Source organism: Siniperca chuatsi, linkage group LG2, assembly GCF_020085105.1.
Source record: "Siniperca chuatsi isolate FFG_IHB_CAS linkage group LG2, ASM2008510v1, whole genome shotgun sequence".
In the NCBI taxonomy this organism is placed as follows: domain Eukaryota; kingdom Metazoa; phylum Chordata; class Actinopteri; order Centrarchiformes; family Sinipercidae; genus Siniperca; species Siniperca chuatsi.
This window is the reverse complement of record NC_058043.1, coordinates 17,891,310-17,905,521: the sequence shown is the minus strand read 5'-3', so window position 1 is coordinate 17,905,521 and position 14,212 is coordinate 17,891,310. Positions and strand designations below refer to the sequence as shown.

General features: G+C 39.0%; 2 protein-coding genes across 4 annotated transcripts; both read left to right on the top strand.

Moving 5' to 3' along the window:
* The first annotated feature begins 260 nt into the window (after positions 1-260).
* Positions 261-6,590, top strand: LOC122887629 (guanylyl cyclase-activating protein 1-like). Its single transcript, XM_044221073.1, has 3 exons — positions 261-281; positions 5,009-5,158; positions 5,441-6,590. Exons 1-3 carry the CDS (start codon positions 261-263, stop codon positions 5,759-5,761), a joined length of 492 nt encoding a protein of 163 aa, XP_044077008.1. The 3' UTR covers positions 5,762-6,590.
* A 1,912-nt stretch (positions 6,591-8,502) lies between these two features.
* Positions 8,503-14,188, top strand: irf6 (interferon regulatory factor 6). Of its 3 annotated transcripts, XM_044172253.1 has the most exons (9): positions 8,503-8,608; positions 8,698-8,850; positions 9,183-9,361; positions 10,108-10,303; positions 10,414-10,527; positions 10,646-10,912; positions 12,031-12,423; positions 12,519-12,637; positions 13,085-14,188. In XM_044172253.1, the coding sequence occupies exons 3-9, from the start codon at positions 9,188-9,190 to the stop codon at positions 13,313-13,315; spliced, it is 1,494 nt and encodes a 497-aa protein (XP_044028188.1). In that variant the 5' UTR covers positions 8,503-8,608; positions 8,698-8,850; positions 9,183-9,187; the 3' UTR covers positions 13,316-14,188. The 3 variants fall into 3 exon arrangements, with proteins under 3 accessions (XP_044028188.1, XP_044028199.1, XP_044028177.1); XM_044172264.1 differs by having other exon boundaries at positions 8,597-8,850; positions 10,429-10,527; XM_044172242.1 differs by having other exon boundaries at positions 8,608-8,850.
* The last annotated feature ends 24 nt before the right edge of the window (positions 14,189-14,212 follow it).

Here is a 14,212-nt window from a genome sequence, read left to right as displayed (position 1 = left end):
ACAACATTTGGTCAGAAAAATATCAAACAGATATTATGGAGCCTGGAGCCGGGACTGCAGAGATATGTTCTCTGCGTGTAATGTTTGTCAGAAGCCTTAAGATAACAAATCAGTAATTGCCATGCTGTTTATCCCTCTGGGTGTTTGCTCAGTTGTTGAAACATTAAGTTTTTGTTATGAATCCTTTTTTTTAATCTTTATTACAAATCTGTGTCTTTGCTTAAGTATTACCTGAATTCCATGGCGGTATTTACCTAAGGATGGTGAAGCATGTGACCTATGTAAGCAAGATAACTGTAAATATGATGTTGAAGAGCCTTGGCTAAAGAGGACAAAGAATCCTCTAAAGGTCAGAGTGAGCTGACCTCTGACAACAGCATTCACCTACTGAACATCTGAGCTGAACGAAGATCTTTGTTTTTCTCATGGCCTTGGAGCTGAGGAAGTTCACAGTGTGCTATACCAGCTATTTGTTGGTATTAATAGTTAAATTGTATCAATTAAAGAAATAATCATCCAAAAATGTTATATATATTATAACAATGACGGACCATGGAGCATTATTAGAGTTTACTTTTGATAACTTTAAGTACATTTTGCTGATAATACTTTGTAGTATCATTACTTTTACTTAAGTAAAGGATCTGAATAAGACTTCACTTACTATTAACAGTAATAATCCAATAAGGACCTTTGATCTATTTCCTTGAATATCAATTGTAAAAGTGAAGTGAATTTAAGTAGGAGCAGTTTTGGCCCAGTGTTTTTTAATTATGTAACAGTGGATTTTTGAAATATTCCTGCATATCCAGAAAGCTCAGTCACAAGTCTGTCTGTCGCACCTAAACCTCAGTTGTCCTGGAGACAAACCAGACTGGTTGATCCAGTTCCTCTGTCCTTGTTGACTGATGCTGGCTGAAATGTGAAGAATGTGTTAGCAAGAGCCTTTAACACTTTACCTGCTTCACAGTGCTGAACACACTGTACAGCTCAGCTCTACGCAGGATATCGTAAAATGCAAGCAGTAACAGATCTGGGCATCATTAGCACTTTGGGCCATTCATTCATGTAATTATTCAGCCATTTATTCAGTTACTAATTACCACTTTAAGCTCATTCAGTAAGGAGAGGCACCATGATGACAGTTTTTTAATTGTATTTCAATTGCATATAAACTAATAAAGCCACTTTACACTGTTGATAAAAGTTTTAAAGTTTTATCATGTTGAAACATGACAGTGTCCTGATGGCAAATACAGGTACCAGTTTATACAAAAAAATTTCTGATGAACTTCTGCTTTCCTCCCCTTTGTTCCTATGTAATTTTAGCTACACATCATACAGGCCCTGACCTGTGCATTAGCACATTGAGCATTGTAACTCATACATGAGTACAAAGACACCTGACATTATGCGTTTACACACACTGAAGTAAAAGGAAATGAAGACAGAAAGACCATAAATATTATACATTCCATTATGATGAGGTTTGAATTGGTTGTAAATGGAAATGAAACTACAGATGATATCTGAACCACATAAAATGTGTGGAAGAATGTGTGCAGTTACTAGGATGACAGATGCAGGTACAGTGTATTTCAGCATTATAGATCTGCCATCTGAAGGCATCTTTCATTTCTGTCAGTATTTCGAAATGAAAACTGTTCCCAGTGATATCTGTGTGAGCCTGCATGCACGTCTTTCATAGTTGTATTGCTTTTATTGTGCCACAGTAATATATGTTTGTTTATGTATGTGTCGCTTGCTGTATGCTTCTGTGTTGCATGTTTCAATTAATACCTGATACTGTAGCATAATGGTGTCTTGTTCCACATATTTTTTAACCAGTATTAAAATTCCCTTGTTATTGCTCTGCATGCTTATAAACTAAACTCACTTCTCCCTATTTAAAAAACAACAGGCAAGGCAAGGCAACTTTATTTGAATGACATAAGGGCAATTCAATGTGCTTTACAGGCTACTAAAATACAGCAAAGGTAAAAGATTTACAATTTTGCAAAGTGCAAAGTACAGACAAGTGATACAAAGTGAACTAGTACATTTTAAATCAAGTAAAAGTAAAACAATAAAAGAACACAGCAAATACTCCCACATTTAGATGCACAATTTAATTAAATGGAAAATAATTTAATAACAATACAAATTAAGGCTATTTAAAATCTAAGCTAAGAAGATACATTATTAGTCATTACTGGGTAGAGTAGGCAGTGTAAAATAGGAAGGTTTTTAACTTTGACTTGAAAGTGGTCGGGGCTTGTCTGATATCAACTGGGAGGTTATTCCAGGTCTGTGTTGCATGATAACAGAATGCTGCTTCACCGTGTTTTGTTCTAACTCTAGTCCCAGATGTTCTAAGGGTTCTAGGAGGTTCAAATGGCACAAGCATATCAAAGATATGTTGGGCCCACAGTCACAGAGTCATTTGTAGATGAGCAGCAAGATTTTGAAGTCAATTCTCTGAGTGACTGGTAGCCAGTTGAAGGATTTTAGAACTGATGTAATGTGGTCGTACTTCCTAGTTTTCGTGAGGACCCTGGCAGCAATGTTCTGAATAAGTTGGAGTTGCCACAGAACTTTTTTTAAAGCCCCGTGAATAGACCATTGCAGTAATCCAATCTACTGGAAATAAAGGAGTGGGTAAGCTTTTCTAGGTCTTGCTTGGACATTTAGATGGCAGTAAGCAGACGAAGTGACCAATTTGATGTGACTATTGAAATATAAAACTGAGTCCAAGATGACGCCAAGATTTCTGGCTTGACTCTTAGTTATGAGAGTTAAAGTGAAAGCCGATATTCTGTCTTTCTTTCTGTGCAAGCCATTGATTTGTTCGATACAGCCACACAAAGATCCAACAGGTCCATAATCACTGACTGTAAGTGAAATGTAGATTTGCGTGTCATCTGCGCAATTATGGTAAGCTACTTTATTATTTTGTATAATTTGGCCTAAAGGAAGCATATAGCGGTTAAACAAGAGAGGTCCCAAGATGGACCCTTGTGGAACTCTGCAAGTCATGGCCATTTGCTCGGATACACAGAGTTACCAATGGAGACAACCGGATGGGAGCCGAAATGTCTTGATTCTGAAAACAGTGTCCAGATGACTACGACTGAAACCTTTTCTACGAATGGAGACAAAGTACTTTCTGTCATGATGATATGACTTGAACCACTTAAGCACAGTTCCAGAGAGTCCCACCCAGTTTTCTAATCTTTGCTATAGAAGTGTATGGTCCACAGTGTCAAAAGCGGCACTAAGATCTAACAATACTAAAACAGAGACTTCAGGTTCTGTTCAGGTGAATGTCATTTTATGAGTGCAGTCTTGGTGCTAAGCTAGCAAAGTGGCTCTAGGGAAGGCTATGCTGGTCGGTTCGTCGGCCCACCACTTTGGTCCAGACTGAAATATCTCAACAACTACTGAATTGATTATCATGAAATTTTGTAAAGACATTCATGGTCTCCAGAGGCTGAATCCTACTGACTTTGGTGAACCTCTTATTTTTCCTCTAACGCCACCATGAGTTTGACTTTTTAGTTCTCTATTGAAATATCTCGACAACTATTGGATGGTTTGCTGTAACATTTTGTTCAGACATTCATGGTCCCTAGAGGATGATTTGTGATAACTTTGATCTCTTGAATTTTCATCCAGAGCCACCATTTGGTCAAAAATTCCCACTTGTGTGATACTTTGGTTTATGACCAAATACCTGCAAAACTAATGACATTCCCATCAGCCTCATCTTTACTTTGTGTTTAGTGCTAATTAGCAAATATTAGCGTGCAAACATGCTAAACCAATACAGTGAAAATGGAAAACATTATATTTGCTAAATATCAGCATGCTAGTATTATCATTGTAAGCATGTTAGCTTGCTGATGTGAGCATCAAGTACAGCCTCACAGAGCTACTAGCATAGCTGTAGACTGTTAGTCTTGTTTATGACAAGCATACAGGACACAGGAAAGCAACATATACATACAATCAAATGAAGTACACAAATTCCAAGTATTATACTGCTATCCAGGCATGTACACATATCAGGAATCAAAAAGAAGCATTAAAAACAGCAACAAGGTGGATGCATATTAAAATACATTCACAGTTACAGAAAACTGAAATACAGAAATACAGAAAGAGGTTTTTGGTCTTATGAACACATAGCTGAGTTGCAGACTTCATTAAACACAATAATGCCTACATAGAAATTGGGTAAATGAGCAGTAATAATTGGTATGTGATTCATAAAAGCCAGGCTTAATTTACATAACATTAATTGATTTGCAGGTAGATAGCTTACAATAATGATGGTAATATGAATAACCCAAATCATACTCATAATATACCAATAATACTGAAAATCTACTACTACTATTATAAAAAAAAGAATTATAATGATCATCATCATCTTTATCCCACAAATATTTTTAAAACATGTATGTTTATTTGTTTGTATGTACTTTGTATCCACCAATTACATCTATTTCGTGTCTATTAACTGTATGAGCAAAGAAACTGGCTCATGTTCATCCCAATTTTTTGAAAAACTGCATGTGTATTTTGCTTCAGTGTTTGCTTGTGTTTTCATTAGAGGAAAGTTGTTCATGTTATTTCTGCTTATAGAAAATCAGTTTGAAAGGAACTTAGTCTATTAGAGAGGGGGCTTACCCCTTCAGACGCTGCTTACCCAAATGACCTACAACCTTAAACAAGACAGGTGCAACCTCTTTTTTACATACATGTGAACTATCATATAGAGTTTCCAATAAAAGTGTGTTTATTCAGTAGTTATGACTGTATTATTAGATTATTTTGGAGGTGTAGATCAGTGTAGCAGAAGTATTACATTTAACGAAAGTATAAAATGGGTGGGCAACAGGCCTTGCTCCCACAATTTGCCAAGCTTTTAATGTGGCAGGAGTATACCTTAAATTCCATATGGCTCTGCTTATGACAATATTTATGTTGTACTTTTCTTTTGTAGGATGGCTTAATTGATTGCATGAAGTATGTAGCCGCTCTGACCCGGGTGCTAAAAGGAGGGGTGCAGCAGAAGCTCTACTGGTACTTTAAACTGTATGATATAGACGGGAGTGGCTGCATCGACCATGAGGAGCTGCTTCTGATAATTAAGGTGCGCATGAGCCTTCAGCTTGACGAATGGCTTAGTGACAGACCTAAGAAAATGCCAAGTACTGCCCTGAAACAACATGCTCAGACCATTCGGGTCTGAATGAGATATCAGGCACAGAAATCCCACCTCAGGCTTAGAGGAGTGTAGGACATCCTGTGGTAATGCAATGTGCAGAGGCAAGCAGCTGACACTTAACTGACATCTACTGGTTGAAAAAAATGGAAGCAACAATTAAGCAATACATGTGTCAGTCTTCAACTCCTTTCTTTGTGTCATGTTTAGTCCATCCGTGCGATCAATGGAATTCCTGGTGAGATGTCAGCAGAAGACTTTGCCAACATGGTGTTTGACAAGACTGACATCAGTGGAGATAGGGGGGATAGATGGAAAAAGCTCGCCAAATTATTCACTAAATATGAATCTATGTCACCACCAGCAGTGAAGGATTTGAGTTCAGTGTGTGTGTTTGTTTATTTCCCAAGTGAACTGTCCTATGAGGAGCTCATGGAGGTGGTTCAGAATGACGAAATACTGCTGAAGACACTAACAGAAAGCTTGGACCTCAAGCTCTGCACCCTGTGCCAAGAATTCAAGGAGATATGAGGGCCAACATTTAATATTTCCAACTTTATGTACCACTGAAATATATATTTGGTATAACTGCACCACAACTGAATGAGTGAAGATGTGGGTTCAGGATAACCCACAAATCATCATCAGGACAAATGGATGTCGAAAAAATCTCTGGGTCATTGTCAGAGTACAGCATGGTTGTACTGTTTTTGTTTTTTCCTCACATATTCATGGGCCAGCAAAGACTTTCCATCTATATTAAAGATGTATTCAATGAAAGGACACAAACTTTAAAATGCAAAGTGTGTCACCTCATAGCTTCTAATGATTTCAACATGCACCTAAAAAACTAAAACACATATTTTCAAGCTATCTACGAATGTGGCAATAACAGTGAAAACAAAATGTTAGGATGCTACTTTTTGATAAAATGTCTTCTTGTCAGCTTCAGGTTCTGAAATAACTGAAACAAATTCAATAGGTCTACGTTATAAGGACAAGTTAATAACGTATATTGTCCAGCTGTATCAGCACTGAAATGAAACTCTGCATGATTTCTGTCCAGTGCCCATTAAGTGCCATTATTGCCATGAATTTTAGCCACTGCATGCTGTTTGACATTAAATACATGCTGAACTTTATGTGTTTTAAGTAAAACCTAGTACCAGTAGAATCCAGAGACCCCTTAACTTCCTTAATTGTAGTATTTTATGTACTGTACAGTAAAGGCCCCTGAGATTTCTCTGCTTCTGAAGGTATTTTTGTAAAGCCTTTACAGAAAAGCTGTTTTATACTTTGAATTAATTACATGTAAAGAACTATACTACACTGAGGTAGACTGGACTGTAGCTGTAATGTATATTTTAAAATTAACAATAACTGTACCTTTATTAAAATCATGTGACTCTCTTCTTTAATCAGCCTCTAGTCTGATTCTGACTGAATGTGTATTATTCTTTAGGACAACCATCAGGACGTGTGCATTTACAAGTTTGTCCCTTAAGCTGCCCTTTAAATTGTTGTATCACTGAAAGCAAAGTAACTGGAAACAACAGCTGTTGCAAGCAAGCACAAAGCAAGTGCTTTAAAATATTCTGTTGTTCTTCAATTAAAGTTCCACATTAGATTAGTTTCTGATGCTGTCAAGTCTGTTGACTAGAGAGTTTATGTTTAAAAAGAAAACCAAAATACTTCATTTTGATTTGTGCACATTCCTAAATGTAAATGACAGATTGTGCAAAATGTACCTTTGTGTAACCAAATACATTTTGTTGTAAAGTGTTAAACTACAAGCATATCGAGCATTAATGTAATAGACAGCTCAGTAACTGATAGATTTTGAATTTTTTTTTGTTGTTGTTTGTTTTTTTGGTTGTTTTTTTTTTGTTTTAATTAATTCTTTAATTAGTTCCATCAGAGCTTATATTTTTAAATATTTTGAAAATGCTCCATGTGTTGGTGCATGAATGTATTGTGCATACAGTTTAATTAACTGGCTCTGACTGACACAGAAAGACTTGCAAAATTCCCAAGGAGGACTGATGACTTTGTGGTACAGCGGTTCCCAACCAATCAAATATCTATTCTCCTCATCACAGGTTATGGCTTTAATGTGGACAGTTTGGGACAATTTTGCCCTCATGGATTGTTTCATTTGACTGATTTTTAGTGGCCTTCCACAAGAAGATGGCAAGAATTGGAGCGAAGTCAGAAAAAAATAACCAAATAGTGTGTAACAGGAATATTCTATTTTTTAAAATCCCTTTAATCATCTGGTGACCCCTTTACAGTCCCCTTTATGTTAGATGTATGTTGGGATCCCTTGGGTGATCCTGACCCTCAGGTGGTGAACCACATACATGCACATCCTTTGTGATGCTACAGGCAGCTGGCACTAAATTGACTTACCTGGACCCAAAACAACCCAACACACCCAGCCACTATAGCCCCATACAACCATCCACCCCCAGTCCGAGAATGCAAAACACATAATTAGCATCACACACAGACGGCAACAGGCTCATCATGCATATGATGCCGAAACCAGGAAACCCAAAGGGAAAGGTGCGCTGCTGACAGCGGACACATGCTCCCAAAGCCATGAATAGTTTCAGGGAGTGGTTTGTTATTGTCGGGCTGTTTTGGCGACTATTAGCAACGATCATCATCGCCCGTTCACTTGTGTTACTTCATAGTGAATGTATTGTTATCTCGGTATAACTCCTGGTATGCCTGCCTGCTGAGTCAAGTCATGTCAGTCATAAATATTGTCTGCAATCTGATGTAGGTCAGACGTAGGCCACTTATATTAAACCCTTAAGTTATACAGTTTGTTTTTTTTTCTCCTCACACTCTTCAAAGCAAATAACATATACTTATATAATTGCATGAAAATGTGCATATGTGTGAAAAAATATCAAACATCAATGGAGAAAAATAACAAAACTGAGGTCCTAAAAACCCTAAATGGGCAGATTAAATGTCTTCATGTTAATGGATGATTCAGCAATTCTAATGTGATCTAATTCCCTGAAAACAGATGTTTAGTTTTTCCTAAATTTCTCTGTGCCTTATATGATATATGCCAGTATAATAACTATATATATATGGCCATAACTGTCTTGGGTGAACAAAGCCAAAATAAACGTGTTTCTTCCTTACAAAAGCAACTATTTATGTCGAGATTAGGAATATTTTATATGACTAATTATAAGTAACATTTCTGTGTCAGACTCATATTGCATGGCTCTCAGTGAAATGCTCACATGCTCCTGGAAAAGTAAGTGCCCTGTCCACGTGCTTTTTGAAAAAGCTGCCCCCCAGCTGCTCAGGAAAGGTGTGTCACTGGCGTGACGTCACGCCCGTACCTGAGTTTCGGTGAGCAAAGGGGAAGGGCCAAACCGCGTGAACAATATCAGCTCTTCAGAGTTCTCCGAGATAAACTTGTCTTTTGTTGTTATTCTCAGCCACTTTCGTCGAAGTGATTACCGATTAACTTTGTTTGGAGGGAATCTGCAGGAGTTTTGGGGGATTTGCTGAGGAAACAGTCGGTTTTATCATCAGCTGCTGGTCAGCAGGCCGACGAGGAAATACTTCTCCGACTTCCTGGTTTACCACAGGTATGTGTCTCGTTCTTTAGTATCGTGTTTGGTCGCTTTTGTTTATTTTAGTTTTTGGATGAATTCGACTAATCCTCACATTTAAAAGATACGGTGGCCTGTCACACAAGGTCTAACCTGTAAGCAACCGCAGTGGCCATAATATGCCAAACAAGTTCCGCCTGTCAAGGTGTGGACATGCAGTTTTAAAATGTTTGGAAAATCCGGATGTGCAGGCTTTCGGCTGCAGCATTGTTTGCCACTGAGTATATTGAAGATCTTTGGCAGTTTGGGGAAATGATTCAGTTATAAACAAACTACTGTGGACTGACGGGTTTGTGTTTTCTTGACAGTCAGGATGTCGGTCACCCCTCGACGTGTCCGGCTGAAGCCCTGGCTGGTCTCTCAGGTGGACAGCGGACGGTACCCGGGTCTGGTGTGGATGGACCGTGAAGCCATGCGCTTCAGGATTCCGTGGAAACACGCTACGCGACACACACCCCAGCACGAGGACGAGGACACCATATTTAAGGTTAAGACTCTACCTATCCTTAACAGATGGCATGATAATAAAAAAAAAACGTTGGGTTCAGCTGAAAGAGGATTTTTTTTGTAAAGTACTCTGAAACTGACAGTCACAACACGTGAAAGGTGACACTGCTGCACAGGCAGGGAATTAGGCTCTCACATTTTTGTAGTCCAATGTTTAAGCAAGGTTTATCCTGCTTCATATCGGTAAAATATGCTTAAAAGTACCTCATTTTGTAGCAAAAACTCAAGACCATTCCAGGTCTCTGGAGCAACATCTGTTTTTGCAACCCAGTTGCATGTGGTTTCTCTGGCTTCCAGCATTAGGAAAGATTGGTACAAGCCATCAGGTCATATAGGTAACGTTATAGGGCATTGGATCTGTATTTGTGTTGCTGCAATTAAAGATCTAAGACAGAGATGTTGGGACATCTCGTTTCCGTTTTTATAAGATTGTGTGCAGGTATTTAATCATGGCTTGTGTACTTCCTTGCATTCAGTCTTCTTTGTCTTATGTCCCTGTACACTTGCCAAACAAGATATGACTGATTTTTATTTATTTTTTTAAAGAGGAAAGGTGTAAGGTTATGAAAACTAAAACATCTTGGTACTGAACAGATACATTGTACACATGCTTCATGAGAAAGGAACTCTTTAGGGGTTCAAAAGTACAGACATGTGGATCCTGTGCAGGAATATAAAAATGGACTATGATATTGATACCGGCGTTCTGTGTAAATGTTCCTCCAGGCGTGGGCTGTGGAGACCGGGAAGTTCCAAGAAGGAGTTGATGAACCTGATCCTGCAAAGTGGAAAGCTCAGCTTCGCTGTGCCCTGAACAAAAGCAGAGAGTTCAACCTGGTCTATGATGGCACCAAAGAGGTCCCCATTAATCCTTTGAAGATCTATGATGTCTGTGACATCCCACAGCCCCTCAGTAACCAAGGTCAATAAGAGCTGTTTGAATATGACTGACTTTCTTCATCCTCAACTCATCTTTACAAATTTGCTGCAATTTTACTTTCATTTTGTAATAAATACCATTTTTAAATACAGTTTCTCACCCCACAGGCTCCTCAGACGCTGGCTCCTGGACTCCGCATGATGAAGATGGTGGTGAGGAAGATGTTCCAGATACACCAGAGTCTCTCCCTCCATACCCATCCAATGGTGAATGACTTCTCCTTGCACATTGCAATTTCCTGGCAGTATATCAAAAAGCAAAGCAAACAGAAACAGTTTGATTGCTGTTGATAACAAATATATTCTTCTCTCTTTCCTCATGTAGGCACCAGTCCCTCTCCTCTCATTATGTGGTCTCCTATGAGCTCAGAGTCCTCCATGCAGCCTCCCAGTTGCCCTCCTTCAAATGAGGTCTGGCCCAAAGAGGAGCCTGTTAAAATCTGGCCTAAAGAGGAGCCTGTGGATGTGGAGATGCACCCCTCACCTCTGGCTGACATGCCTCCTGCTCCTCTGCCTGATCACGCAATGCAGCCCCCTCCTCTACCTGACGTACTGTTTGCCTCTCCAGAAACATGGATCAGTTCCCTCCCGAGTGAGTATGCACTTTAGGCTGTCTGAGTCAGTGTCTTCTTTTAAGTCTCTTCTCAAAACGCATTTTTATCGGAAAGCATATCCTGATCTTACCTGAGCTGTCTGTTTTATTTTATTGGTTTTTATGTATTTCATCATTCACTGTGGTATTTTATTTCTCTCTCTGTGAAGCACTTTGTACTTTGTTTTGATAAGTGCTCCATAAATAAATGTATTAATATATTCTTCTAGTATCATTTTAAAAATGCAGCAATCTTGTGATCACCACACATAATTAAAGAGACAGTTCACAGAAAAGCACCAGATTCAGATAGATTTAGTGCCACAGCTGAGGTGTGGGGATTCCTACTGCAGCTCAACCCAGTCCAGTGGAGCTCAATGGCATTCAGTTTGCCCAAATGACCAAACTGTTACATTTGAAAAGCTCAACATCTCTCTTCTTAAAGAATAAAGCTGGCAATATTATATTGTTATTGTTAACAAATCCAATAAAAAGACTATAACCAACAATGTCTTTCAATACTTACTGACTTCCCCAACCTGTCTACGTCACACAACCTCAAGCTCATTGTTTCGAACTGAAGACATACATCTTTAAAAATGGGTCACAAATACATAGTTTCATTTTTGAAAAGGTTATGTAAACAGCTGGGCATTGTAGTTTTTAGTAAACAATAGTCAAAAGGAGTAAGTAGTGCCTTTTGTTGAGGACTATTTTCAGCTGTGGATTTGGTGACTCCAATTAAACTACAGTGCCCATGTTCATCATAATGAAGGAACATGTCAGCCAGTGAAACAATGTGGCTTATTGATGTGTTTTACAGTGGAGGTCTATGGCACATTGGAATAAGCCACACAGCCAATACTTGTTAGAAAGATCAATTCATTAGTTGACAGTAAGAAAATTGTAGAATATCACCAGACATATTTTTTTAAATGAAACTTGACCTATACTTATCTCCAAAACTTGGGAGCACTTCAGGTACTGTGTGAGAAATTTTAAGTTTATGTATTTGGGTGAACTGCCCCCTTTTTTTTTTTTTAAATAAATTTGAAGCATAACTTCAGTTGTGCATCAAACATGGTTTTAACACGTGCCTACATTTGTCTCTGACACAGTGACGGACCTGGAGGTGCAGTTCCAGTACAGAGGGAAGGAGATGTGTCCCACAATGACCGTCAGTAACCCGCAGGGCTGCAGGCTGTTCTACGGAGACCTCGGCCCTATGGTCAACCAGGAGGAGCTGTTCGGGCCAGTGAACCTGGAACAGCTACGCTTTCCGACCACAGAGCATATTACCAATGACAAGCAGAGGATTTTCACTAGCCGCCTGCTGGATGTGATGGACAGAGGCCTAATCCTGGAGATCAGCGGCCACGATATCTATGCAGTCCGTCTCTGCCAGTGTAAGGTGTACTGGTCTGGTCCCTGTGCTCCAAATCCAGCTGCACCAAATCTTATAGAGCGTCAGAGGAAGGTCAAACTCTTTTGCCTGGAGTCTTTTCTCAGTGGTAAGTTTATTTTAAATGATGGTCTTTGCAGCTCTTCTTTAAACGTGATATTCTCTGAGAAAGAATTCTGATAAATGTGTTTGTGTGGTGTGCAGGGGTGATAGCCCACCAGCGCGGCCAGACGCCAATCCCTCCTTCGTTTGAAATCAACCTGTGTTTTGGAGAGGAGTGGCCTGATGGAAGGCCCAGGGAGAGGAAACTCATCATGGTGCAGGTGAGAAATGTTGGCGTTTTTTGTAACAAGAGTTTGAAAAAGGTAATGAATCTTTGTGGTCATCGAGGGACAATACAGGGCAGTAATCAGGGGTCATACCTGTGAATAGTTTACTCCATAAAGAGAGTAAACTCTGTGGAAATATTTCACTGCTTGAAAAAACATAAAAGATACAAGCGGAAAATCTCTGAACATTTTCTTCTTCTTCTTCTTCTTCTTCTTCTTATTTATCATTATTATTTAAAGAAAATAAAAGGTATACAGCTGCTTAATTTAACTTTAGCAACCTTTTTTCACACAACTCATATTTCTCCTCTCATCCTGAGGAACAACTATTGATCCTTGTCACAAGGACTACAGGACTGTCGATAAGCTGTACTCTTTTGGTGTTTAGAATCTCTGATAGTGTGACTCATACTGGTCCTCTGTCCGTCCTCTGACCTGCAGATCATTCCAGTGGTGGCACGTATGCTAAGCGAGATGTTTTCCGGAGACAACACACGATCCTTCGACAGCGGCAGCGTTCGCCTGCAGATTTCAATCCCAGATATCAAGGACAACATAGTGACCCACCTAAAGCAGCTCTACTGCCTACTACAGACCCACCAGGGCCAGGACGGCTGGGCATTGCCCCCTGGCTCAGGCCTGAACATCGCCCAGGCTCTGCAGACACAGTGAAGCAGCCCACACTGCGAATTATATCATATATCACTGTATGTTTCACACTGCTACTGAGAGTTACCTACTGTTAGCAAAGAAGTACTTATGTGTAATCATATTTAGAAGTGTGCACAATATACTGTAGAATTCATATGCTTTTCTCTGGTATAAATGTGCAGTGACAATGCTTTTCTGTATATAGAAGTAGTGACTTCAAGCCTGCATTACTCTGCATTATGTGTGCATGGACTGTAGACAGATGTGGTGACTGCATGGGCCAAAGTCCTGCTAGCTGCAAGAGAACATTTAACATGGTTAATGAGTTACAGAAATTGCCCTGTGCCTTAGTTATCCAAAACAGATCATGTGACAGTGATTACCAAACTTTCCTAGAGTCAAGAAAAAGGGCAGAATGATTTTTATCTTTTGACCTCCATATAAAATGTCATCTAGCATGGGATTTGTATATTTTGGATAGCATACAGGCAAATGTGAATGAACGCATGGATGGTTGGTTTCTTTTTCCATTCATTTATGACTAAATAGTCAAGCTGTTTGAGATCCCATTATCCTGCAAGCACAATTTCTTAACATATGTTTGACCAAAAATCTTCCCGTTTGACAGAAGTATCAGTTTTCTGGTCACCCGGCCTGCAGTTTGTCTTAAGTTGTTTTTATTTTTCCATTTATATTGTAGGATATTTTTGTATTCATATCTTTGATTTTAAGCCATTTATTGTATCCAGGCAGCCATTTAACTACACATTCAGCTATATGGATCTGTTAATATGGATGCCACTGCACTTTGGGGTGCTGAATTATGTTTTAGATGAATGTCAGTGCATTTATCCTGTGATTGTATAGTTTATCAATAAAAAAATGCTAAAATAACATTTGAGTTTATAAATTACTTTA